At 38.0% G+C, this 26,107-nt stretch overlaps 4 protein-coding genes across 5 annotated transcripts; 3 read left to right on the top strand and 1 right to left on the bottom strand.

Moving 5' to 3' along the window:
* LOC109718684 lies at positions 88-3,433 on the top strand. The gene is made up of 6 exons (XM_020245036.1): positions 88-644; positions 756-814; positions 901-965; positions 1,088-1,591; positions 1,904-2,138; positions 2,672-3,433. The coding sequence occupies exons 1-6, from the start codon at positions 494-496 to the stop codon at positions 2,837-2,839; spliced, it is 1,182 nt and encodes a 393-aa protein (XP_020100625.1). The 5' UTR covers positions 88-493; the 3' UTR covers positions 2,840-3,433.
* Positions 4,187-10,919, top strand: LOC109718134 (GTPase Der). Its single transcript, XM_020244156.1, has 12 exons — positions 4,187-4,574; positions 4,702-4,769; positions 5,248-5,331; positions 5,432-5,725; positions 6,180-6,319; positions 7,043-7,130; positions 7,598-7,780; positions 8,063-8,224; positions 8,375-8,568; positions 9,376-9,526; positions 10,180-10,342; positions 10,599-10,919. The coding sequence occupies exons 1-12, from the start codon at positions 4,217-4,219 to the stop codon at positions 10,661-10,663; spliced, it is 1,950 nt and encodes a 649-aa protein (XP_020099745.1). The 5' UTR covers positions 4,187-4,216; the 3' UTR covers positions 10,664-10,919.
* On the top strand, positions 11,060-16,920 carry LOC109718135 (tRNA-specific 2-thiouridylase MnmA). The gene is made up of 11 exons (XM_020244157.1): positions 11,060-11,567; positions 12,381-12,455; positions 13,004-13,057; positions 13,251-13,329; positions 13,426-13,553; positions 14,007-14,090; positions 14,311-14,394; positions 14,916-15,067; positions 15,456-15,606; positions 15,932-16,468; positions 16,548-16,920. Exons 1-10 carry the CDS (start codon positions 11,175-11,177, stop codon positions 16,217-16,219), a joined length of 1,488 nt encoding a protein of 495 aa, XP_020099746.1. The 5' UTR covers positions 11,060-11,174; the 3' UTR covers positions 16,220-16,468; positions 16,548-16,920.
* On the bottom strand, positions 17,012-20,982 carry LOC109718136 (protein DETOXIFICATION 42-like). 2 transcript variants are annotated; one of them, XM_020244159.1, is made up of 13 exons: positions 20,826-20,982; positions 20,168-20,377; positions 19,851-20,047; positions 19,468-19,603; positions 19,266-19,362; positions 19,050-19,150; positions 18,622-18,785; positions 18,207-18,278; positions 18,011-18,127; positions 17,791-17,886; positions 17,654-17,668; positions 17,547-17,555; positions 17,012-17,396 (listed from the first exon to the last, which is right to left on the bottom strand). In XM_020244159.1, exons 1-13 carry the CDS (start codon positions 20,908-20,910, stop codon positions 17,301-17,303), a joined length of 1,395 nt encoding a protein of 464 aa, XP_020099748.1. In that variant the 5' UTR covers positions 20,911-20,982; the 3' UTR covers positions 17,012-17,300. The 2 variants fall into 2 exon arrangements, with proteins under 2 accessions (XP_020099748.1, XP_020099747.1); XM_020244158.1 differs by having other exon boundaries at positions 17,547-17,668; positions 20,826-20,980.

Below are 26,107 nucleotides of genomic sequence, written 5' to 3'. Positions count from 1 at the left end.
GCAATGAAGCCACATGAGGTCTAAATTATTATATTTTGAATACAAAAAGTACATTATTTTTATTCTTTAATCTTCATATTTACTAAAAATAAGATTATTAATAATTGCAAATATTAAGCACAAACCAGGCCAAACGGCTAACCTCAGTAGCTCATTAATTCTTACACTATTATTATAATTTGCCTCGCCAAATAACACATGATGCTCATGGGATCCCGTTTTACGGTTTAACCTCGAGGTCTAATAAATCCGGCCCCAAAATAACACCGCAATAATTAAAACCCCACCTATTTTGCTGTCCCCACCCAACTCTCCAACGGTCGAAAAACTCGATGACTCTCCCCAGCTATACTACGCCTATAACGTTCACCACACCACCACCAACACAACAACATCTTCCCTCCCAAAAACAAATCCCCTCTCTCCAACGTCTCTCTCTCTCTCTCTCTAGATTTCTGTTTCTCTCTCTCTTCTCTAAGCTTGTAAGCTTGTGATGGAGCTGCCGGACATAGACTGGCGGCGGGTGGTGTCGCGGTTCGCGCGGGACGAGGCGTACGAGAACATCGACGCGCCGATGTGGGTCGACCTCTCCGCGCCCGACGCCTCCCCCGCCGTCGACGACGACGCCTGGTTCTGCCGCCCCGGTTAAATCCACCCTCCCCCCATTCCCCTCCTCTCTTCCTCAATCCATTCCCAATTCGGTTTTCTTATCTTCTTCTTCTTCTTCTTCTTTGTCGTCGTCGTCGTTGTTGTAGATTGCCGGCACCCGAAGACTGCTGAAGATTTCCTGAAACCGAAGGCGCCGACCCTCCAGGTTTCAAGAACTGTCCCGTCCCTTTCTTCGCGAAAATTTTGGATTTCGATGCCGTTTTATATTTTGCGCACTTATTCTTTTCACAGGGGAAGCTGATGAGATCGAGCTCCGAGAAGTTGCCGCTCGGCGAGAGGAACGCCGATCCGGCCAGGTAGGCGAATATCTTTCAACTTCTTTTCTTTTTTTTTTTGTTTTTTTTTTAATTCTTGTGCTTTGATCGTCTATTTCTTATAATTCTTATTGGTTTTGCGATGCATAAATTCGGGGTTGTAGAGATACGAATAGCTTGAAAAGAAGAGGAGCACTCGGGGAAGGGCTCAGATCCAAAGCAGGAGCAGCAGGGGCTTCTAGAAACTTCCGGGAGGATCTCGAGAACCAGAACCCGAACACGCCCACACCGCCGCGTGCCGCCCGCCCTTTTGGCGGGGTGCCGAAGGGGGCGAGGAATGCAAAGTCGGCGATCAAGTCGAGCGCGGAGAAGAAGAAGAAGAAAGAGGAGGCAGCGACGGGGGCGACGGAGGAGTATGAGGGGGAGGAAGAGGGTGGAGAGAAGCGAGAAGTGCTTCTCTCGAAGAAGCAGCAACAGCCGCAGCTCAAAAGCACGTTGTCGGCGAGGAATCTCTTCTCGGGGAAGGACATCTTGACCCAGATCTCCGAGTTTTGTAGTGAGATCAAGAAGTTGGCGGTCGGACTAAGGCGGAGATCTGCGGCGGCAGCAGCGGAGGGGGAGGAGGAGAGGGTGAAGCAAGAGAGAATGGATTTGAGTGAGAGTATCCGGTAATCTCATACGATATAAACGGTTGTTTCATTTCACATAGTATCAGAACAGAAGGTCAATGTTTATGAGAATACATTTAAATTCCCAACTCTCCGCATAAATTAGTGACTCTTCAATTTAAGATAGAAGATACAATTCTATGAAACAACGGTTGCGAGCGCCGAGGATTGCATAAAAATATCTAGATTTTGCATGGATCATATGTTTAAATTGATGAGTTTGGTGGGCTGAGAAAGCTTCAAAATTTGAAAATTGGAGTGGTTTCTACTCCTCTGCATTGTTGTTTTACTCCTGATCTGAATGGTTTGCAGGAAAGATGACAATGGATCAGGAAAGAAGAGTACAAGGATGGCGGTGAGGGTGGAGACAGCGAAGGAGAAGGGTAAAATTGGGCTCGATGAGAAATCACCACCGGTGCTAAGGGAAGTGAGAGCATCCCCTCCTACTCCGCAGAGGTTCCCTTCGCCGTCAAGCTATCGGCTGCGGCACGCGAAGGCCGCAGCCGCGACCAGCTCCCCTCTCAAAAGGCCTCCTAGGGCAACTCAAGTAAGTCGCGCGACCGGACTTTGCTGATCTACGGTTTAGTTATAGATATAATGGTAGTCACTGCATTTTTAAAGTTTCGATGCAACGTAGGATTTGAGTCTCTGAAACCTTTTCACTTAAACAGATCAGTCCCTGATTGTATGTAGTCTACTAGTGACTTTGTCGCATTTGTCTCATATTTCAAAATTGTTATCGTGCTGCTGAAAACGACCATTTAATCCCATATTGTCATGTTAACTAGTTATTATCACATCAGGAGCACGTCGTATCCAGTGTGAGATTCAAAACGAACCTGCCGGTGACTTGTGGGAGTGATTTGTTGGGTAAATAAGTGAAACAATTAAAGGATCAAATCTCAGTTTTTGTTGAGTCAGATGTTCAGGGACTACCTACATTTCCATACCTGTTTGTTTGTGATGGATGAGAACTATGATGTGTCCACTTCCAGAGCAGATAATATATATGTTGATGAAGTATAAACAACTAGACATATTTGATTAATCAATCATCTTTACAAATTTTTTGTGATCTAGGAGAGGGGGGGGGGCATACTTGAAGAGATGGAGCAAAGCACAATAAGAAAGAAAGCAGTGGCTACAAAGGATGAGGAATGTAGCAGCAGGGCTTCTGCTGCTTCTGACAGTGCAGGCTCAGGGGATATGCTCTGGTTCTTCAAGCCTTGCACTTATTTGGTCAAGTGAACTCTTCTGTTTGTACTTTTCGACGTAAATTTGATGAACCATTTATCATTTTTTAGGCTAGAATGCGAGAAACCTCCTATAAAGGTTGGAATTTTCACTCTGCCCCGTCACTCGAATTAGGAGATTTTTTCGCATTGCCTCCGTGTTGCTCCGCCAGGCAATATGAAAAATTTCACGGGGTAATATGAAAAGTTTTTATATTTATAGAGGAGGTTTCCTGAATTTTAGCCTTAGCTTTCTTTTTGGTTTTGTTTTTTTTTTGGCTCAATATAACTCATTCTTTGATCTAAGGTGGAGGAATTAGACCATCTTGTAAGGTAATAAGGAAGCATCTGTGGAGTCTTTAAAGTGTGCTTGTTGTAACTCAGATGTGAATCCCAAAATAGAAATTAGAAGAAAGTGTTTTATTTTCTTTGATAGCTCTTATGCCTTTGTCTTTAATTGTTTCTAAATTTAGGTTTTTGGACAGTGAGCTTAGCGTTGGAAACTTGTTCTGAAGAAAGTTTTCCTTACAGGTAGTTAAATAAGGGAAACTAATATTTTGACAATTTATGAAGCATTTTCGGACAGTTTGTAAGAACTAATTAAATGTAGAAGAGTTAAAAAGTTTCTACATTATATAAGTTTTCTTAATAAGTTTCTCAGCAATATTGTTCTCATATATTATTAATATCTGTTGACATTTATAATTTGAAGAGTTTCAATTGGTTACTGCATACGCTTAAAAAGTATCATATAAGTTTTGTCAATATATTAGCAATTCATAAAAAAAAAATATTTCCATAGGATTCAAAGTATATATTAAAATATAAACACCAATATGTAAAAAAGTATATAAAAGCAACATTTGAAAGAAACCTGGAGTGGTACCTTTGTTTTTTCATTGTTTTGTAAAGATGTTTGTAGGTCACACGCTTGCACATATTTTAATTAAAGCAAAAAAATTAATTTTAGATCAAAATGGTGGAACGGAGTGGTAGCGAACTAGTGTTGCAGGTATCTATAGAGAACTAATTAAATCTGGTACACTATAATTGCACAATTCTAAGAAAGAAAAAATGGGAAAAAAATAATTAAGAGCAAAATAATTTTTAGTCAGTTACTAAACAATAAATAAAAAAATATAGAATTCAATTAGACTCGATTTAATTCAAATATAAAAAAATTATTCCTAAATATATTCAACTATTTTTTTTTATATATCTGAATTTAAATTAATTTTATTTAAATTTGGTCCCAGAAGTGTAACTGTGTAAGTGAGCGGATAACACTGTTCCAGCTGTGGGAAAAAAAAAAAAAAAAGAATAAAAAAAAGGAGTCCTTAATCTTATAAACCTCTCTTCCTCTTACTTACACTACATCCTTCTCCTTCCTCGAATGGCACCAGCATATCTTCTCCCTCTCCACGCCCCATTGCCTCCTCCTCCTCTCTCTCGCCTCTCCCCCTTCACCCCCTCTCCTCCTCCTCCTCCTCCTCCTCCTCTTCTACGCCATTACCGAAGAGGAAGCCCTTCCCCCTCTATCCTGCTCCCTCCGCTCCTTCTCCGTTCCCCCTTCCCCCGCCCTCTCTCGCGCTCCGCCGCTCTCCGACGCGGCGAAATCGACGAGGTCGACGACGATGACGGCGACGAGGAGGAGGAAGACATGGCTCAGCTCGACGTCGAATCCATGGAGGAAGAGGCGATGGATGTCGCCAGGGACTACTCCCTCTCCCTCTCCCGCGAATTGCGCTTCGGTATCGCCTTTTCCTCGTTTTCTCTATTACTAGCTGCTTAAACATGCTGTATATGATGTATAAAACGAGCTAATGTGATGGCTAAATTTATTAACTTTTTTTATTGTGTTGTTTTGATGCTTTTCAGAGGATGATATCGATGAGAAAAAGACAAGTGTGTTGAAGAAAAAATCGCGGAGGAGTTCCGCTAAACATGTTAGTATGTTTCTGAAACTGATAGTACAGCTCACCTGAGCGTGCGCATGTATCTCTTTGATATGCAAATGTTGAATAATTGCGTGATAGGATGGTAATTAGGCAATTTAAGTAGCAGAAGGTATAGCAAAAGCAGTGCTTTTTGAAGAAATTTAATAGAAAGGAATCTGATAATGTGGTTTTGACTGCCGTAGTTGAGCAAGTGTATTTGTTTTGTTGTTTTAAGATTTCACTCAGGCATTGCTAGATGTTGTGGACATTCGTGACATACGATTATCATTTATCCGCGCATTGTGTTTGAATTTAAAAGATGAGGTGTGGCTCAGGTGTTGAAGTTTTTAGCTGCCTTTTTAAGTTTCAATCATCATAATGGCTATAATTCAGTCAACATCTCATCTTTAAATTTCAATTTAAACACTTGCTGCTTTTATTGAACTTGCTTAACATTTCTCTCTTCCTGAAAATGAGCCAAACTCAGATCCCTGACCATCTTCTACCAAGGGTAACAATTGTTGGACGACCAAATGTTGGCAAATCAGCATTATTTAATCGTCTTGTTGGGGTACGTACATGTTTGGCATTACGTTGTGCCATCCTCTTCTTCCTTCGCTTATCATTCAATCGACATATTTTTGGTACATAAAAGTTTGGAACGGTTGCAGGGTAATAGGGCTATAGTTGTTGATGAGCCTGGTGTAACTAGAGATCGCTTGTATGGTAGATCCTTTTGGGGTGATCAAGAATTTATGGTTGTAGATACTGGGGGAGTTATGACTTTCTCAAAATCACAAGCGGATGTTATGGAAGAACTTGCTATTACAACTACTATCGGCATGGATGGAATCCCTCTTGCTTCCAGAGAGGCAGCTGTTGCTCGGATGCCCTCAATGATTGAGAGACAAGCTACTGCTGCTATTGAAGAAGCATCCGTCATTATATTCCTTGTGGATGGCCAGGTATGTTCATTCAGACCGATTTTGTGAATCTGTTCACCGGTATGTGTTTGTTACTCTGAAGAAATTTATCTAGGCAAAGATACTCCTGTTTTGCTGCCATGGCCTTCATCTCTGTAAAGTTATTGGTTTTTGTCAATATTGGGAACCTGAAGACGATATATATCCAAAAAATTGGTCCTTATTTTGTTGGTTGTGTTAAATCAGTGTTAGCCCGCGACATTTGCTAGTATTATTTCCACTGAGACAGGACAAGCTATTCTTTTTGCTACTTCTTATTGATGTTTTGAACCCTTGGCTGATTCCTGAACTTGAAAACCTAGTTTTTTAATTTTTGATTTCAATTCTAATAATTTGTACTTACTTTTATTTGCTTGCATCTTTGTCTAATTTCGTAACAGTTCAATTTGTTGTCTTTTACGAAGGCCTCCTCTAACTTGAAGCCATAATTGAGCAGGCTGGCCCGGTGGCAGCTGATGTGGAAATTGCTGACTGGTTACGGAAGAACTACTCGCATAAGAGTATCATTCTTGCAGTGAACAAGTGTGAATCTCCACGCAAAGGGTTAATGCAAGCATCGGAGTTTTGGTCATTAGGGTGAGATATGCTTCTGAATCTTCTTTTTAAAAGTTGCATGTGCTGTTAGCGTAGAATTGAAAAATAGTAGTTCTAAAGTTGCTGTCAGAAAGGATTTTACTGATGTTAAAGGTGGCTTGAGTTCTAGGAAGACCAGATATTCATTTGATAATGCATGGTCTATGGGAGTTGCCCGGAGGAGCATACACCAAAGAAACTTGGAAATAGGCGTCATAAGAGATCAATGCCCTTAGATTGAGAGAGAAATAGCCTTAGATTGGCAGAGAAAATATGCATTGATAGGCATGTAATCCATGAAGAAGCATGCTTCTATAAGCTACGCTACTTAATACCTTTCAATGGGACAGTCATTGTTTTATCATTTTAATAGCTAACAGATGGCACTTCATTTCTTACTTCTTCTGGAATAACTGTATATGTGAGTCAAATACCAAAACCAAATGCAGTAAGGACTGATTCTTAGTATGCACTTTGCACTTTGGTGCATGATCTTTGCTTAAGTTTATGCCCATGTGTAACCTAACTTCTCTGAGGATTTCGACATCTTTCAAGGAAACTTGGTTCAAAGGTTATTATTTGGATGCTTACTCCTGCCGCTGCTTTTTAACTAGTGCTTCTTCTAAATACAGCTTTCCCTCACAATGATATTTGAGATAAGTTCTATATTCTGTGTGCTCGTTTTGGAATATAACATCATGTGTCTATCTCCTGACCTGTTTGCAGGTTTTCCCCATTGCCAATATCTGCTGTTTCTGGCAGTGGAACTGGAGAGCTCCTTAATCTCGTATGCTCAGAGCTGAAAAATATTGAGGTACTTACATGCCACTTATATTCGTGAGATTTTTGTTCCTCTTGGTGTTTTCTCTGGGATGGCAAATATTAAATCAGTTTAGCTTTCCAATTTAATCTGAGATATGTAGATTGTGAGTTGTGGCTAATGTTCAGGATATTCTGACATACTAAATGTTGCTAAAGATTTGGAAAATCCAAAAGCAGAGAATTGTACAGTAGTTGGACAAGCAGCTGTTTTCTCGGAACCTTGATGTATTTTTTCATTTTTTTTGGGAAGAATCTGGACAATTTCTTTTTCTTATACGAGATAATCACTAGCAGGGAATCTTTGAAGTGGATAGAGTTTGTTGTGTTTTGAAGTTGCTTCATTAGAACGATATTTGGGCCTTGGTTGAACTAACTGATGTTTTCTCTTCTTTTCTACTGCGTACAAGTAGTTCTCTCAAAGTTTAGGTTTCAGAAATATTCGTTCATGTGACTGTGCAGGGCATGGATAATGACGAGGAAGAAGAAAGCTATGTTCCTTCTATTTCCATTGTTGGAAGACCAAATGTTGGCAAAAGTAGCATTTTGAATGCATTAGTTGGAGAGGACAGAACTATTGTCAGCCCTGTTAGCGGAACCACTCGCGATGCCATTGACACTGAATTTACAGGACAAGATGGTCAGGTTTGTTGCCAATAAAGTGTATCCTGATAAATTGTCATACAAAATGATTGTGCTGTGTCTTTTTAGGAAAGAAAGAATGTAGAGACTTTTATATTGGACCTTTGTAATTTATTATCTATAGTAGTCTTATTATAATGCATTTTTTGTGGTTCTTGTGCTTGTTTTTGGTTCAATAATCCTATCTTGCCTGAGGCAAATCTGTTTTAGGTACTTGCTGTTCACGCAATGCTCTGGTGTTCTTACTAATGAATGCTTGTGTTATTATTTTCTGTTGCTTTGCAGAAATACAGGCTAATTGACACTGCTGGTATTCGGCGGAGGGCTGCTGTAGCTTCCGCTGGTAGCACAACTGAGGCCCTATCAGTAAATCGAGCATTTCGTGCCATTCGACGCTCTGATGTGGTGGCTCTTGTCATTGAAGCTCTGGCATGCATCACTGAGCAGGTCTCTCTCTCTCTCTCTCTCTCTCTCTCACACACACACACACACACACACACACACACACACACACCCCACAACCCCCCATCCCCTCCAACACACACACCAGCCTGTGGCATGCATTACTAATCTTGTTCTTTTGTTTATCTCACATAGGATTGTAGAATTGCTGAAAGAATTGAGAGAGAAGGAAAGGGGTGTGTCATTGTTGTAAATAAATGGGATACTATACCAAACAAAAAACAGCAGACTACAACGTACTATGAGCAAGATGTGAGAGAGAAGCTACGCATACTTGATTGGGCGCCAATTGTTTACACTTCTGCAACAAATAGGCATAGTGTTGAAAAGTACATCCTGTTTCTTCCTTTCAATCAGTTTTATGGTTTTCCCACATCGATATATATTCTATATAATTTCTTTCTGTGTTGTGCATTTCTTCGGTTTAAATATAGTTGGAAAACTTTTGCATTATTTGATTTCAAGCTTATAGTACCTTTAGAATAGTATGTTAGCTGTATTAATTAGCCATCAGAAGACTAATAATGGTTAATTCTTGTTTTTCTTTTTCCCTCCATCTGTTTCTACATGATTACTGGTCATCTTGTAAATGATACCAAAAATAAAAGTTCTGTCATTTTGGAAGTTGAATCTTGCTCTAATTCTAAAGATTGCGATGCAGTATTTGACAGTGCGATCTTAAAAGGTTAACTTTCTTTAGCGACGCAGGGATAACCTGGATTTAACGGAAAATATGAAGGACTTCTGATGGTGATGGGACTGGATATAGTTCTACTAGTCAGATTATGGTCTACTAGAGACATCAAATCGATTAGTTTTACTAACACAGAATAAACTTTCCTGCCTCTCCTTGTTGTGTATTCATTATTTGTTACTAAGTAATTTTCTCTTTGACACGCGAATTTGGAAATTTATGCTAAAATTGGTAATATATCTTTACAATAATAAATATCTCCATTTTATAGTTAATTCTGTTCAAGAGCACTCGTGACAGGCCATTGAAACCTTTGTCATATTGTTTCTCTTATTGTGCTTAAAACTGCCGACAGTTTGGAATATTAGCTTTCTTTCTAATACTCTCTCTCTTAAATTTGTGTTGTCATATCTAACTGGAGTTACTGGTAATTTATCCTCAGGATTATCGCCGCTGCTAGTATTGTTGAGAAAGAGAGGTCTAGAAGGCTTGGTACATCCATTCTCAATCAGGTGGTTCAGGAAGCACTAGCCTTTAAACCACCACCACGAACTAGAGGAGGCAAGAGAGGCCGCATCTATTATACTACTCAGGTAACTTAATTGCTCTGAATTTTTGACAACATTGTGTTTACCCCTTTATATGCTAGTTTTGATGTCAGTTTTTCTGAGACAAGATTGTCTGCATTGTGCATGTTTCAAACAACTGTACTATTAGAAGGGTACTTATGTATATACTGTCATACTCCATAAACATACTTGCTTTTGGATGTATAGTCTAAAGCAGAGGTATAAGCCATGTTTTATTGTATGAGGTGAAAAGTGGTTGTGGAGTGTGGATGAATTTAATATTTCCAGGTGCGATAGTAATTTCATGAACTGTTCATTTCATCTAATAGAGAATCACCGATTTTTCATTAGCCAGAAGATGGTCTTGCTATGGGCACCAATCTGACTTGCTCAATCCATGGCATTGCACTATTCATCTAGGGTGAGTGTAACTGCTTTCAGTTGCCTCATATTGAAGAATTGGTGATGCATGTACCGGAGATTAAGTCCGAGAAAATGCCACTTAGGGATGGGATTGTGATCATATAACAACTAGCAAGCTTATGATTATTAGTCAATTTGGAACAATTTTCTTTGCCCGCAGAGGCAACAAATCTTTTGATCACACTTTTATCAGTTTCCCCCTTCTGCGAGCATCCAAATCTTCCCTACTAATTGGCTTCTATTTGCACCTGCAGGCTGCTGTTTGCCCGCCTACTTTTGTTTTCTTCGTCAACGATGCCAAGCTTTTCCCGGAGACGTACCGCCGTTATATGGAGAAGCAATTAAGGTCGGATGCAGGCTTTGCAGGTACCCCTATCCGTCTATTATGGCGCAGCAGAAGACGGCCTGACAAAGAAGGTAAATTATCAATTATAAAACCAATTTTCATGTGCTTCAACTTCTGTAAGAACTGTGGTTGTTGAGGCGGTCCATTACGACCAGAAATTGGGCAATTAATTACATAAGCACTCCTCCCATACATGAATTATAAGTAGTTATATATTCCAATAATAGGATTGGTATCATTCCAAAACAGATCCTCATATTCATCTGTTTAAATTTTGCTCATCACACACTTCTAATCCCGGTATTTTTTTTCTGGTCATTCTATCAGGTAAAGCTGCAGACGGAAATGCACAAAGTGCACGATCGGCCGGCAAATTAGCTGTTGCAACTTGATGTGTAAACTTATGTTTTCCTGTCGGGAGCAGCCGCAGGGCGCAGTTTGATCCGCCGTCACTTACTTTATAACTTGTGCTGCTAGTTTTGTAAATACCAATTGATCCTTCATGTTACAGAAGGAATTTTGAGGAACATAAAAGGTGTAAAATTAAGCTAGTCAGGTGTTAACTGTGCTACGTGTGTTAATATATAACCAGAATGTAAGGATCCAAATTTGCAGAGTGCATTTAAGTGAAAAGGATTGCATTTGCTGTGTAAAACTTCTTATTTGGTCGAACTTGCGTGGAATTACATACACTGCACAAAAGTACAGAACACGACTTCTGAAATCAGTGCAATCCATCTATGCACCTACAGCATATATAGAGAAATAAAAAAACAGTTATTTTTTAGAGATTACGAGGAACACTACATATATTTACATACACACACTGAGCACCATCGCAGCGGTTAGTGTAGTTTCAAGTCTCCTAACCCAAAACCGAAAGGAAGAAAGGAGGTAGAGCACATGCGGAGAGCCATGGCGACGCGTCCTCGCCTCCTCCTCTCCGCTCTAAACCCTAACCTTTTCACTCCCAAAACCCTGACACCTCTCCATTCTCTTCCATCCTCGCCGCGCCCTCCTCCTCCGACAAGGAGTTCGCCCATATCTCTCTGCGTTCGCTCCTCTTCCTCTTCTGCTACTCCGTTGCTCACCTCTCCTCCCCCCCCTCCTCCTCCTCCTCCGAGCCCTTCTAATGGCGTGGATTTGAAGCCCTACCTCGGCTGCTCGGCGGCGGGGGAGCGGGGACTCCGGGTGGCTGTCCTCCTCAGCGGCGGCGTCGACAGCAGCGTCGCCCTCCGCCTCCTCCACGCCGCCGGCCACCGCTGCACCGCCTTCTACCTCAAGATCTGGTTCCAGGTCCCATTTTCGATCTCCGCCTAGTTCGTTAAGTATTTTTGTTGCCGAACTTTATGATTTACTTGTTTAATTCTTATATTTCGATAGAAATCGCCATCACAATGGTAGGAAAGCTAAAAATTTAGCTGTCACATTTTGCTTCTTTTTTTTTTCTTTTTTTTCTATTTTTTTTTGAAATGCCTTTTGGCATAGGTTCGGATTGCGTTGTAAGCTAGTCAATAATAACAAGAGTTGGAATGCCATTATAATTTTCTTTATTTAATTTTTTTTAAAACAACAACAGTAACAATAGTACAATACCAAACAAGGCCTTAACAACCTTTTTGTTCCGCGGAATTGTTTTATACTTGTGTGCTTGAAGAAAAATGAATTTTGATGAGATGGCTTGTAACAATTGAGGTCCTGACAAATTTTGGTTTTTTGACAAAAAGTAGAATCTTCTCCTTTTATGAAACCTTGGTTTTTATGAAGTTCATCTGCATTTTTTGTTTGGCAGGTTTTTAAGTAACACATGCGGAATAATAACGCCCACTGCTGATTCTTCTCTTTGTTTCTCCTTCTCATTTATTAACTCTTGTGTAGTAATGCTTCATGTATTTGTGTCTAGTTTGTAGATATAGGAATAGATTTTCAAGGCTTTTGGTGTCGATGACTATCTGTTCAACCTTGGATGTATGATACACTTGAAGAGAATGTTATGTTGACTAGATAGCTGGAGCGAATGAACAATTTAAATTATGCTTGTTTTTCTTCATCTGAAGGTTTTAACTTTACAGATGAGTTGCAACTGTTACTCACTTGAACACTTTGTAGGAAGACTTCAGAAACTTTTGGTCTGAATGCCCATGGGATGACGATTTGAAGTATGCAACTGCTGTCTGTGATCAGGTCTAATACTTTTCTGATTTTGTCGTATTAAAGGTTTTTTTGGGTTAGCATGGGATACCACAATGCATTAACATGTACATTGCATATAGGAGAGCTCTAGTTTGCTTATGAAAAATGATGCTAAAGAATTGCAATAATTGGGACATATTTGGCACTAATATATTCTAATGGCTTATTACACATCTTTATCAAATCTTTGCACTTTATTGGAATAACTTTTGCTATTTTTTTTCTAAAAAAAGAGGGTTTTGCCTTGTGCCATTAGCATGGGAGTCGTATTATGCCGATAAATTATCAGCACAGTATGGCATGGTGGGATGGCCCGTGCTGATGGGCACTTAAATCTTTGTCATGCAATATCCAATTATTGATCTGGTTCATTTACATTTGGTCTTTTGTTTGTTTTGCAATATTTATGCTAATGAATCATTTGTCTATCAATTTTCCTTTGCTTCTAGTAATAGGTGTGCACAGTTTAATTGTCTATCTGTTGAATGATGTAAAGATGAAAGAGAATTTACTTGTTCAATGTTTTCTTTGGGATATAGATTGATGTGCCTTTGGAGGTTGTCCATCTATCAGATGAATACTGGAACAATGTGGTAAGGACCTCAGTCGCCCTCTTTGTATACTTGCAGCCCAGGAAAATTGTAAAAATGTGATAATTAAATTTGTTCTTTCTAGCATCCTAACAAAGCATCTGGAAAGCGTTACAAGCATATTACTCTAAGAAACTTTACATTAATTAGATGGTTTATGCTATTAAGTAGTGTATCCTTCAATTTGATTTCTCAGGTTTCTCACATTATAACTGAGTACCGTAGTGGCCGTACTCCGAATCCTGATGTTCTGTGTAATACAAGAATCAAGTTTGGTACGTTCAGCAGTTCAGCTATATGATCTGATAGCATATATTAAAGATTTTCATGCTTCATATTGCTCCTTTTCCCTTTTCACATTTATTGTACAGGTGCTTTTCTAGAAGCCATTGAAAATATGGGGTTTGATTATATTGCTTCTGGACATTATGCTCATGTTATTCACTCATTGCCCAAGCTGGGAGATGAGCCATCTGTGCTAAAATTATCACAAGACATGGTAATTGAGCCGGTTATATTTGATCTGCTTTTTCTGTATATTCTTGTTGCATCAAGTCAAATTTGTACTGCATAGTTGATCTTCTCCTTGCAATGATATAAGCATGTTCAAATGATAAATAGATGATCAGGCCACATCTTATTTGTGTAAAGTTGCGAGGAAAAAGGAAAGACAGGAAGAATAACCAGGAGTATAACAGTCATCTATAAAACTATTTCCTCAAATCCAAACCAATAGCTACCGTTGGATCAAATGAATCCGTCATTGTTGCATGTCCATGAACATCCAACTCCATGCTGGACTTGAAGTGATGTTTTTAGTTGCATTGGTCTTGGTGAGAAATGAGAATTTATCTATACATCTTTCTCAATTTATCCCATGCCCTTATCCTTGGTTATCATCACTGCATCGTTGCAATTCAATAGTCTAAATGTCTTGTCCTTGCCATTTCAGGTCAAGGATCAAACATATTTTCTCTCACATTTATCTCAGTTTCAGCTTAAAAGGCTTCTTTTTCCACTTGGCTGCATGCAAAAGGTTAGGCAAGGGGGTAATCGTTTCGGTTACAATAAATTATTTCCAACTATTCTTTTTTCTTTTTTTTTCTTGTAATTGTAGTTTCTTACTATATAATTACTTTTGATTAGTTGTGAGATCAATTGTTCTCTCCTCCAGGAAAAGAGAAAGAAGATATCTTCATTGTTACCCTATAGTCTTTTAATATGTTTAACTTTATTCTTTGAACTTCTATTTGCAGGATAAAGTGCGTAGGTTAGCAACTATGCTGGACCTACCGAATAGGGACCGGAAGGACTCTCAAGGAATATGTTTCCTTGGAAAGGTGGATTCTGGAGCTCTTTTCTTTTACTTTTACATGTCATGTTAATGCTTTTCTAAATGATAATTAAGTTCCATAATAATACATATGCAATAGAAGATCATTCAAATAAGTATCTTACTAAAATTTCTTTCCTAGGACACCCTTAAAAACCCCATTCGTGAGAAGCTCATGTTGGACTCAAAATTGAATGAGATGGCTTGAGTTCAGATTGATTGTTAAACTAGCCGAGCTTGAGATTAGTTTACATTGTTTGTGTTCAGCTGTCTACTCATCAAGTTTGTGGAGCGCTTGTTTTAAATTTGTTAGGTAGTGTATTGTACAGTGTCATAGCCTGGTGGCTACCTCCAGTGTTACATATGTGGCATGAGTTAGCTCTGACAGACTAGACTAAAAGGAAATCGCTATAAGTTTTCACTTAACATCTTTAATTTATTAGAAAGATTTCAAAATGGTCTAATATTTTGGGAACAAGTCGACTGTTATTCTGACTAAATTCTATTTAACAAACATTCTACTTATAGGTCAAGTTCAGTGAGTTTGTTGCAAAGCATATAGGAGAGATGGAAGGAGTACTACTTGAAGCTGAGACGGGAGATTACTTGGGTAAACACCGTGGCTTCTGGTTTTATACTATTGGTCAGCGCCAAGGCCTCCGTCTTCCTGGTGGACCCTGGTATGCACTAATACGCCTCTAATCCCTGTTTTTGTCATATTATAATTACATTCAGGATAAAAATAAGGGATGGCAGCGGTCAGGTTGGGAGGGTTTTAGGTCAGTTGAGGATGCATTTTAAGACCGTGTAGCTTTAATTTGAACTTGACCCAGCCCGCCTTGACCAGAGCCAACCCATGAATCGAGTGACTGGCGAGAATGAGGGGGGGAACAGATGAAAGTGAAAATGAAAATATTGTTGAGAGCCTTGACCTGAACCAGATTTATTTACCCAACAATCACATTAAATAAGTGGAATGGACATGACGAGTTTGCATTGCGGCTGCCACACGTAAGAATCAATATCAACAATTAGGTTGTTCACAAATTCTTTACATATGTTCTATAGGTATGTTGTTGAAAAGGATGCTCAAAACAATGTGGTTTTTGTTTCGAGAAATTATTTTTCATTGGATAAGAGGAGGCGCACATTTCATGTTGGATCTTTAAATTGGTTCAGTGGTTCACCACCCGCAAATAATCGTCAGCTTCAATGCAAGGTAAAAAATGCCAACTTTTCGGTTACTAATATGACATAAGTATCATGCTCATGTTTGCTGATGCTAGACTGTGGGATGAACCTATCGCAATTGCAAATGAAAAGAATAAATAAAAAAAAAATTTCTAGTGTAGTTTTTTAAATCCACCATGTTTTGACAGCTTTTCTATTCTTGGCTCGTAAATAACCTATAAGATGCTGTATACTGAGCTCCATCAATAACTTCAATCCTTAATATTTGATAACTATGCCTGTAAGAGTTTTATAAAGGAGGACTAATACCTACCTTAGAGATATGCTGACCTAGAAAATTTTGTTAATATTAGGTGCGACATGGCCCTGGCTTTTACAATTGCACAATAACCAAAGAGTCAATTGAAGATGATAATAAAGACTCCTTGGTGGTGCATTTATCCGAGGATGACCAGGGTTTAGCCGCGGGTCAGTTCGCTGCCTTCTACGATGGTGATGTCTGCATAGGCTCGGGTATAATTTTGGACTCATGGGACGAGAAGTGCTTTCCCATTTGTGAAAGGGCTTTAGAACTCGCTAAGATGGAAGACAAGTCCAAACTTGGAAAGCCAGTGAGGATAATGAATTTGGAAAGACAATGAAAGGAAAGAATAAACCCTGTGGGACCTCAGAACAGTTTCTGGATAGAGATACGGATATCGAAGCGGTCGCCATGGCATCTTTGAGCTATTGTTTTGGATATTTTGGCATTTTCTCGAAGCTTTCATGCACCTTGCTCGAGAAGTTATATTGAAGATGCACCTATGGCCCTGGGCTTTGATGTGTCGTTCTGGAGAAAAGCTGTTCGATGGTACATTCGCTGACGAAAAAAGCAATTGTTGTTATGCCAGGTATATACATGTTGCTGTGTAGAAAAAAAAAAAAATTCCTTGAGAAGTTTCTCCAAATCACCAGTTCTTATCATTTCAGGGTTCAGACTATCTGCCTTTCCGAACATTACAGCGAATTTATTGGAAGTTCAAAATGACAACTGACCTAAACCGATGATGGGCATGAACATTTCACTCTGTTTCTTTCATGGGATCTAATGTTGTAACAAAATGTTCTCTATGTTGGTTTTGAATCTTTTGAAGGGACACTGATTCAAGGATGTCACTTGCTTTACGTGAGACACCCATATAGTTTTTCGTCTGGAAAACCTTTTAAACATCTTAGAATTCATTAATATTCGTACAGAAATTCCTCCAAATAGGGGCTTGTATCTTCTACTGTGGCTCGGGCACCGGTTTCATAATTATTCTTGTAAACTTCATATTATAATCTTATTATGTGGTTATCAATCCTTTTCGAGTGGTACCTTGTTATTCTTTTCATGAAATCAATGTTAAAGTTGGTGAACCAAATGTTTAAGATGAAAAATGAAAAACCAGCAGTAAGAATAAGCTGATTATGCTCGAAATAGCAAACATACAGGTTACAGAAGATATGTTATACAAGGTGAAATAGAAGGTGTAAGATCTTTGAATGTGTGCTGTCTCATACTGAATGCTTCAATCTAACATATTACAAAGAAAGATCACTCAAATGTTTTTGTTGTTGAGAGTGTGCGATGGCTTGTGAATCTTCATCTTCGTTGTAAGTAACACCCTCTTTTATGTTTTCGTCTTGTGTAGAGATATATCTCCTCTATGCACAAGCCTTTTTGTGAAGTGCAAAGATAATCTAGTCCTGTTTATTCCAAGTTTGTATATTACGACCTACTGTGAGGAGAAAAATTATCTTCGCAGAAAAGACCAGGGACCCCTTGCTGCTCCCATCCTGCAAACAAGCACAACGAAGATTTATACAGAGATTTGGGGGGTTTAGATGGTTGGTGTTTGTCGACAATTAAGGCACAGTTTGGTTACATTTTTAATAGTTACATACAAAGAGAGAGAGATGACATTTATAGAAGATAAGATATGATACCTCCAAGTGCTAGCAATAGTTCGTAAGCTCATGTAGATCGTCAGTGAAATCCATATTCCCATAAATCCAAGATGTGATGAGAGAAATATCAAGGAAGGAATGCTTACCACTGCCACCGCAACCTGAAGAGAGTAAATTGCATGACACTTCAACCATAAAAATGCTTCAACAAAAGTGTATAATTAGATTGATTGATGTTTAAGAAAAACAATACAATTTTAGACAAAGATAGATAAAGACTTGCCATAGAATATGCGGAAAATGTGTAATCGGATGCTCCAAAGTTGACGCCATCGAACACGAAAGCCAACGAGTTGATCGATTGCGTACCGGCAACAAACTGATTTATGAAGAATCATCCATAATTAAAAAAAAAAAAAAAACGAAATTTCAGATTCGTAAGAGAAACTGATATGACAGTCTTTCTATCACCAACATGTTTGACTTGATATTTAGAGAAATACCGGAATGGCTCTATGGATTATTTTCATGACATTGGCGTCTTTCGTAAAAATGCCGGACCCAAACTGCATTCCAACTCCGAGTAAAACTGTGAGGGCTATCCCCAGAACAACGCTTAACTGCAAAATAAGTGTTTAAAATATGAGTGATTGATCGAAAAATAAATCAGAGAATATTCATAATTAGAAATTAAGGAACCTGCAATACGCGGGATGTAGCAGTTACTGCCTTGTGATAATCCTTCCTGGCAAATGCGCTGGCGAGAATTGCCTGAAGATAATTGCAGTTGGTTTTCTCTGAAATCCGATTAACATAGAAAAGAATGTACTATATATAATACAATTTATAATTGTCGTCGGAATAATTAACGCGGTTAAGCGGAAGAAATAAACATATTGCTCTTGCAACTTTAGCCCTCTTTTCAACTTTTCAAGGTTAAGCATTTAACCATTCCTTCACTGTAGTTCCAAACTCTGCATTGATTGTTTAGAACTTCGAATCATGGCCATGTAATGGAAGGGCAATTTAGAAATGTTCATCGACAAGTATATTTTTAAAAAAACTGAGAGTGCAAATCAAGAATATAAGCAAAAATATTTAAAAATTCTCGTACCTGTCCAGCAACAGCCAATCCATCGGCAAGAAGAGAAGTCGCCAACCAAAGCTGCAAACAAATCTGAAAAGCTGCCATAATGATCGGCCCGTCGCGAGCAGCCAAAGATGCAGCTAGTGTAACGCAGAATGTCACTGCTATTACTCTTGCTAGCAGCAGGAATCCTGCGTTCCAGAAAGCGTAATTAACTTACTTCATTTTCCAAAATCAAAAACTAATAAAAAGAGTGACAAGGATTCGAATTAGGACTTTTCGATGTTTCTGAAAAAGCACTTAGAATTTAAGATGAAAAAAGAATTGTCGCACCAAATCGAACATATGAAGGCTAATAATATTCTCTATATATATTCCTTCCAGTAACTGGTTTCGTAACTTAAGCTTTTTCTATTAACGATTCTGAGTTCAAAATAAGAAACAAATAATCTTACCACATCGGAGAAAGCGACTAAATTTTAGAGCTTTAATACTAGGTGGCACAACATCAACTTGCCGCACCAGTCTACATAGCAAGATTGTTGTTATGAGGTACCTACAAGATATGAAACATTTCATGTTAGTTTATGAATCAACAAACACCATCTTGGCATAGCAACTTAGTGTATATGAACTATGACGCAGGAAGAAAACTAGTGATGAAACTTAACTGAGAAAAAACATGGGCGATTGCCGCGCCACTGATACCCAGATGGAAAACAAACATCAGAATCGGGTCCAATATAATGTTTGTCACATCTCCAGCCACTGTAATGTAGAAAAGAAAACAAAAAAAGAAAAGGTGGAGCTTAAACAGTATAGTAGATGATATATGAAAGCAAAAACATGCCGTATAATTCGGTGTGTACTCACCGGTAGCATATAAAGGGGTTTTCGTGTCTTTAAACCCTCGGAAAACGCCTTGCATGGCCAAGGACAAGAGAACCGCCGGAGCACCGAGAGATCTCAATGTTAAGTATCGTAATGCGGGGGTTAACATAGGGGAACCCTGCATTCACATTTAGTAACAAATTAACGCGAGCAGAAACATAAGAACACGAAAATAAGATTAATTTTTACTATCGCAATGGAACAGTAAAATGATTCAAACATGTGTCTGCATAAAGATGCTCTGATGTTGTGACAAACATAAGCATAAAAATCCATACGAAGTTAGCAAACCTTTTTCGCTACGAACAAAGAAATGAGTAAGGAAAAGAATATTTATAATTTGGCAACTGATGAATTACACTCACATGCTTCACCCCCATGATGTTTAAAACCAGTTTCGCGGCACAAATGAGGAATATGGCCTGAAGAAGTCCGAGAACTCCGCCAACTATTAGTGCCGACGAAACCGACGGAATGTATTTCCTCTTACATCCATATCTTGATACATTCACACATTCGGTGGCAAGGTAGAATGCGTTGCCGCACGATGTCCTTTCAGAATCTGAACAAGTACACCAGGAAAGGCAACTAGGATTATATCTCAGAGGCAGTCATTTTGAAGTGAATTTCGGAACTGCGTGGATGAAAATGAAAGTTATTGGCTGCAAAGCAGTGCAGATACCACTGAAAGAAGGCAACTCATTCATGTCATTATCTGCAGAAGAAGCTTTTTCTAAATCTTCGCTTTTCTCTTCTTCGACGCCTTTGCTAATGATAGCATCTTCCTCTGCAACAAAGGATGTCGTAACACTAACAAGGGGGTAAATGCAAACTTTTGACACTTGGTTGAATATGGCAATAGAAACCCCTACGGCGGCAATCTCCATGGAACCTGTATTCGAAGTATCGAAACAACAAACGGTCGCAAAAACGTAAGAGCCAAAGAACCAAGATCAAATAAATTTACACATTAGAGAAAAGATAGTAGTAACTTGTTTGGCATGACAGACCACAAGTGTTATGTAGAGTGCTTCTTCTACTGCATAAGAAGTGAATACTGTAATCTACAATTTGTTATGATTTTTCGTAAACCGTTTTCTATACAGTAATCTACAATTTGTTATGACTTAAACTTGTGGGTAATATGGTATCAGAGTCAGTTCTAAACCCCTCAGCACCTCCTCAATTCTAAGGAATCTTAGATTTAATTTTCACATCCGCCATTTATAGCATAAATTCCTCTCTGTTATATCTCTTTCGTTATCTCTCCTATCAGTGCACGTGGTATAGAAGGTCAAACATACAAAAAAAAATGAAAAGTAAGTGGGGAGATTTCAAACCTAAACGGCCAACGAATGCTGTGTCAACTAGAGAAGCTAATGGATCAGCTGCTAATGCCAATGCAGCAGGGACAGCAATCCTCATGATCTCAACACCCAACTCATCAAGCTTGAACACATTCCTGATCCATCCAAACCACACAATTAATTAACCAATTAATGCACTCCAAATAAATAGTAAAATTTGAATCCAAAACAACATCTTATATATATATATATAGAGAGAGAGAGAGAGAGAGAGAGTTTTGCTAGAATACTATCGGTAGTAAACGGCTCGGTTTACTACCGATTTGTTTTCGATGATAGAGCTTCCAAATTGATGATCGGCACCGTTAAACATGATATAAACTATTTAAACTATCTGGAAATCAAATTTCACACATTTTCGATATTGTTCTCTTGTCTATCAAGTGAACAGAAAAATGAATGGCTGGAAATGAATATCCTTCAAAAAGTGATGGTACAATTTTTATATTTGAGATTTAGAGTTTAGATCTTATTTTAAATAGTTTAAAGAATTTTTTAACAAAAATTTAGTTGATTTGAACTTTATAGTTTAAACGAGCAACGCACCATATTAGCATTAAAATATGAATTTTGTGACCCTTTATCGTTCGTTTAGTGATGCCAAAAAATCTATCAAATTTAAATGGTCTAGATCATGTTCAACGGTGCGATCGTCGATTTGCAGCTCTATCATCAAAACCAAATCGGTAGTAAACCGAGCAGTTTACTACCGATAGTAGCTCAGTTAAATATATATATATATATATATATATATATAATAATATAATATATATATATATATATAGAGTTCGAGCTACTATGCTATCGGAGCACGGAGCGCTCCGTGCTACCAAATTGTTTTCGATTGATGCGGTTTCCAAATCGACGATCGGGTCCGTTAGACTTGATCTACACTATTGAAAGTATTGGAAACTAATTTCAAATTTTTTCGACATCATTTGACTAGTGATCAAAGATCTTAAATTGACAATTTTAATGGGCGATGTGGTGTGTTTGTGAGTTTAACGGTGTAAAACAATCAAATGCGATGAAAATTTTATAGAAAATTCTTTTCACTATTTAGAGTAAGATCAATATATCTAATCTTGAATTTAAATTTTTTTCATCTTTTTCATGAGATTTTTATTTTCAGCCGTTCAATTTTAGATACTTGTTTGATAGATAAATGATATCGAAAAATTATAAAATTTAGTTTCTAAATACTTTCAATAGTGTAGATCAAGTCTAACGGAGCGATCGTCATTTGAAAACCGAATCATCGAAAACAACTTGGTAGCACGGAGCGCTCCGTGCTACGATAGTATAGTAGCCTAGTTCTTATATTATATTATATCTATATATATATATATATATATATATATATTTATATATATATAATATTATATATATATATTTATTATATATATATATATATTATTATCATAACGGGCTAATGAATGAACACAAATGGGCCATCTAATGTTCATTAAGAAAAGATGAAGCCCGTCTTTCGCGGTGCTCGATCGTCTGTCGGTGGCGGCAGTGGAGCCACCTCCTCTCCTCTTTGGGTGTTCTCTTCCCATGCATCCCTTGTTGATGGTACATCTATAGAGCTCATTGTTTCCTCTGAGGGATCCTGGGTGGCGGTGATGTTTGCTTTTCAGGAGCTGAGAAGCAGCTTCATCGATCAAGTAGCAATAAGACTTGTGTTAAGAACGTAAAGAGCTCTGACAATCAAACTGATGCTTCTCACTCTGTGAAATTAACACATGTGTTACACACTGGAGAAAAATGTTCCTTGGACTGCTAAATTATTTAAAAAGTTGATTTATATTATGTAATAAGAGTCCGGCTATATGCTATCTAATTGTAGCTAGCACGGAGCGCTCCGTGCTACCAAGTTGTTTTCGATGATGCGGCTTCTGAATCGCGATCCGGCTCCGTTAGACTTTGATCTACACTATTGAAAGTATTTGGAATAAATTTTCAATTTTTTCGACATCTTTGACTAGTGATCAAAAGATCTCAAATTGACAATTTTAATGGCCGATGTGGTGTTTGTGAGTTTAACGGTGTTAAAAACAATCCAAATGCTGATGAAAATTTTATAAAAAATTTTTTTAACTATTTAGAGTAAGAGCAGTATATCTGATTTTGAATTTAAATTATTATATCATATTTTTTATGAGATTTTTATTTTCAGCCATTCAATTTTAGACTACTTGTTTGATATGGTAAATGATATTAAAAAATTATAAAATTTAATTCTAAATACTTTCAATAGTGTAGATCAAGGTCTAACGGGAGCCGATCGCTCGATTGAAAGCCGCATCATCGAAAACAACTGCAGGTAGCACGCGAGCGTTCCGTGCTATCAATGGTAGTTAAGCTAGCCTAGTATGTAATAATCAATTTGTTTCAGTTAATTAATCACCCAACTTAAATCTTTCGAAAAAAATTGTTTGCTAAAGTTTTCAAACAACAATGATTGATTTCTAAGAACATTTTAATACAGGTCACGTGACAGTAATATGCTAATCACTATTGATTAAAATAAATTGATTATTCACGTAATAAACTTTAACCTTTAATAAAAGGAGAACTACAAAACAGAAACCAACAAACGAATCCATTGAGAATAAGAAGAAGAGAGTAAAAACCCACCAAACTTTACAGGGAAACGGAAGAATCTGAGAACTAGATTTTAAGTTACAAAAAGGAAAAAAAAAAAAAAACTAAATAAGAAGGAATTTGGCTCCAAAACAACGTAATGAAGCGAACCCATATATATAATATATTTTTATATACATGAAAAAGAGTATGGTTTTGAAGCATGATGTACGTACGTAGAGTGAAGGACTTTTTTTCGAAAATAACCCTGTAAAATTTCGTATTTGCCAAACTAATCCTGTAAAATTTTTATTTGTGAAACTAACCCTCCTCTCGCCACGTGGGCGCCACGTCAGGGATTCCTCAAAAAGACGGTGAATCGTTCACCGTCTTTGATATTTGTTGTGAAGGCGGTGAATGGTTCACCGTCTTCATAAAACGGTAAACCATTCACCGTCTTTAGTACAAATTCCTACACTGCGCAAATCTTTCCAAGTCCATCCATAATATGGTGTCCTTGATAAGACGGTGAATCGTTCCCCGTCTTCTCGAGGGTACAGAAAAGACGGACTTGAGAGGGTGGAAAGGGAAAAGAGCGGAAAGAAAAATTTTGCACTAAAGGCGGTGAATGGTTTACCGTCTTCTAAAGACGGTGAACCATTCACCGCTTTTAAACAAAAATTACAAAGACGGTGAACGATTCACCGTCTTTTTGAGGAATCCCTGACGCGCCCACGTGGCGAAAGGAGGGTTAGTTTTATAAATAAAAATTTCACGGGATTAGTTTAGCAAATACGAACTTTCACAGGGTTATTTTCGAAAAAGGTCCTAGAGTGAACAACATCCTTGTGTTGACAAATAAACACTTCCCCAAATGAAACCTCCCCCAGTATACTCATTGTGTGGTACATTGCTTAAGATTTTGGGCAACATCTCTCGCTATCTCTCTTTCTCTCTCTCTATATATATAAATGTAGTATATATGTATGTACTAGAGATGCAGTTGTTGGGGCATGTCGCGTCGGTGAGTATGATATAAAACGCATCCACATGAACTCCAACAGGAAATGAACAAAAAAGAATGTGACCGTGGCGTAGAAATTTTAGTAGTTGTAAAAGTGAATCGTTACTCCCTTAACTATAGACAATTTTGAAAGATGCTCCTAAACTTATACACATTATCGAAATTTATTAAAATTATAGTTCCATGAGCTATCGTTAGTTAACAGTAGTTGATAAAATTAAAGAGTCATGTTTCAAAATAGCATATAGTTGAGGGGGCTTGGCACAATCTTTACCAATCTGAGTTAAAAATGAAGGAAAGTGAAAGAACAGGTCAAATATATAGGGAGTAACTTATTTGACGCATTACGACAAAGGCGACTATCATTATATATACCAGAGAGAGAGAGAGTTGAGCTGGTATCTTATGGACATCCCGGAGGCCTTCGCTGCTTCCAAGCTTGGTTTCGATGTTCGCCGACTTTCGAATCGACGCAGTACTTCCGTTAGAGTGAACTTCTAGAGCATTTGAAGTATCTGAAAAATTAAATTTTCATTGTCCGATTCAATTTGCCTATGATCGAAAGGCTCTAAAATCAATAATTTTAAATGGCCGTGGTGAGCCGGTGTTGCAAGTTTACACAGTGCAAGAAGATAATACCAAATCACATAAAAATTTTGATAAAAATTCTTATACCATATACAAACAAGATCAATACTTTGACTAAAAATTTTAATGTCATATCATCATATTGTAAGATTTTATTTTCTGGCTTGATTTCTTCGATCTCACTATCGATCACCTTGCCAGAATGAATGAAAAATTCGTTAAAATTTATTTTCTACGATACTCAAATACTCAAGATCAAGTCCTACGAGCCGATCGCGACTTCCGAAATCCGAACATCCAAAAACATAACTTAAGCTCCTAGCCGCACGGGTCGTATAAGTGGGCTGGTATCGTCATGGAACGCAGGAGCCGCTCCGTGTCTCAAGTTGTTTTCGATATTCGGCCACTTTCGTAATCGACGATCGGCTCCGTTAGAGTTGATCTAATGAGTATGAAGTAGCCTAGAAAATAAATTTTGTGATTTTCTCGATAATCATCTTGTTAATGATCGAAGGGCTCCCAAAATCAATAATTTTAATGGCCGTGTGAACCGTTGAAGTTTAACGGTGTAGAAATAATCAAATCACATGAAAATTTTGATGAAAATTCTTTGATAGGCAATAAAACCAAGCTTAATAATTTATTTAAAATTTAATGTCATATCATCATATTTGTAAGATGTTTATTTTCAGCCGTTTGATTTGAGCCACTTCGATCAGCTAAGCAAATATATTGAAAATTTGTAATTTATTTCTAGATACTTCAAATACTCTAGATCAAGTCTATACGAAGCGAATTTGCATTCGAAAGTCCGAACTATCGAAAAAAAAGTGATAAGCACGAAGTCCTCCGTGCTTCCATAAGTACCTAGCCGCAACGTAATATATATATAATTATATAATATTATCATATAGATATAATAAAACGTATCATGTTCCCCATTCCGGTGAAGGAACGAGATGGAAATGATGAGGAGTACTCCTTTCTCACTTCCCCTTCGTGATTGCTTACCTCATTCCTCTTCGCCTCCTCGTGACCTTTTTTTTTTTTTTTC

The sequence above is a fragment of the Ananas comosus genome, linkage group 12 (assembly GCF_001540865.1).
Source record: "Ananas comosus cultivar F153 linkage group 12, ASM154086v1, whole genome shotgun sequence".
NCBI classification, from domain to species: Eukaryota; Viridiplantae; Streptophyta; class Magnoliopsida; order Poales; family Bromeliaceae; genus Ananas; species Ananas comosus.
This window is presented reverse-complemented; position numbering and strand designations above follow the sequence as displayed.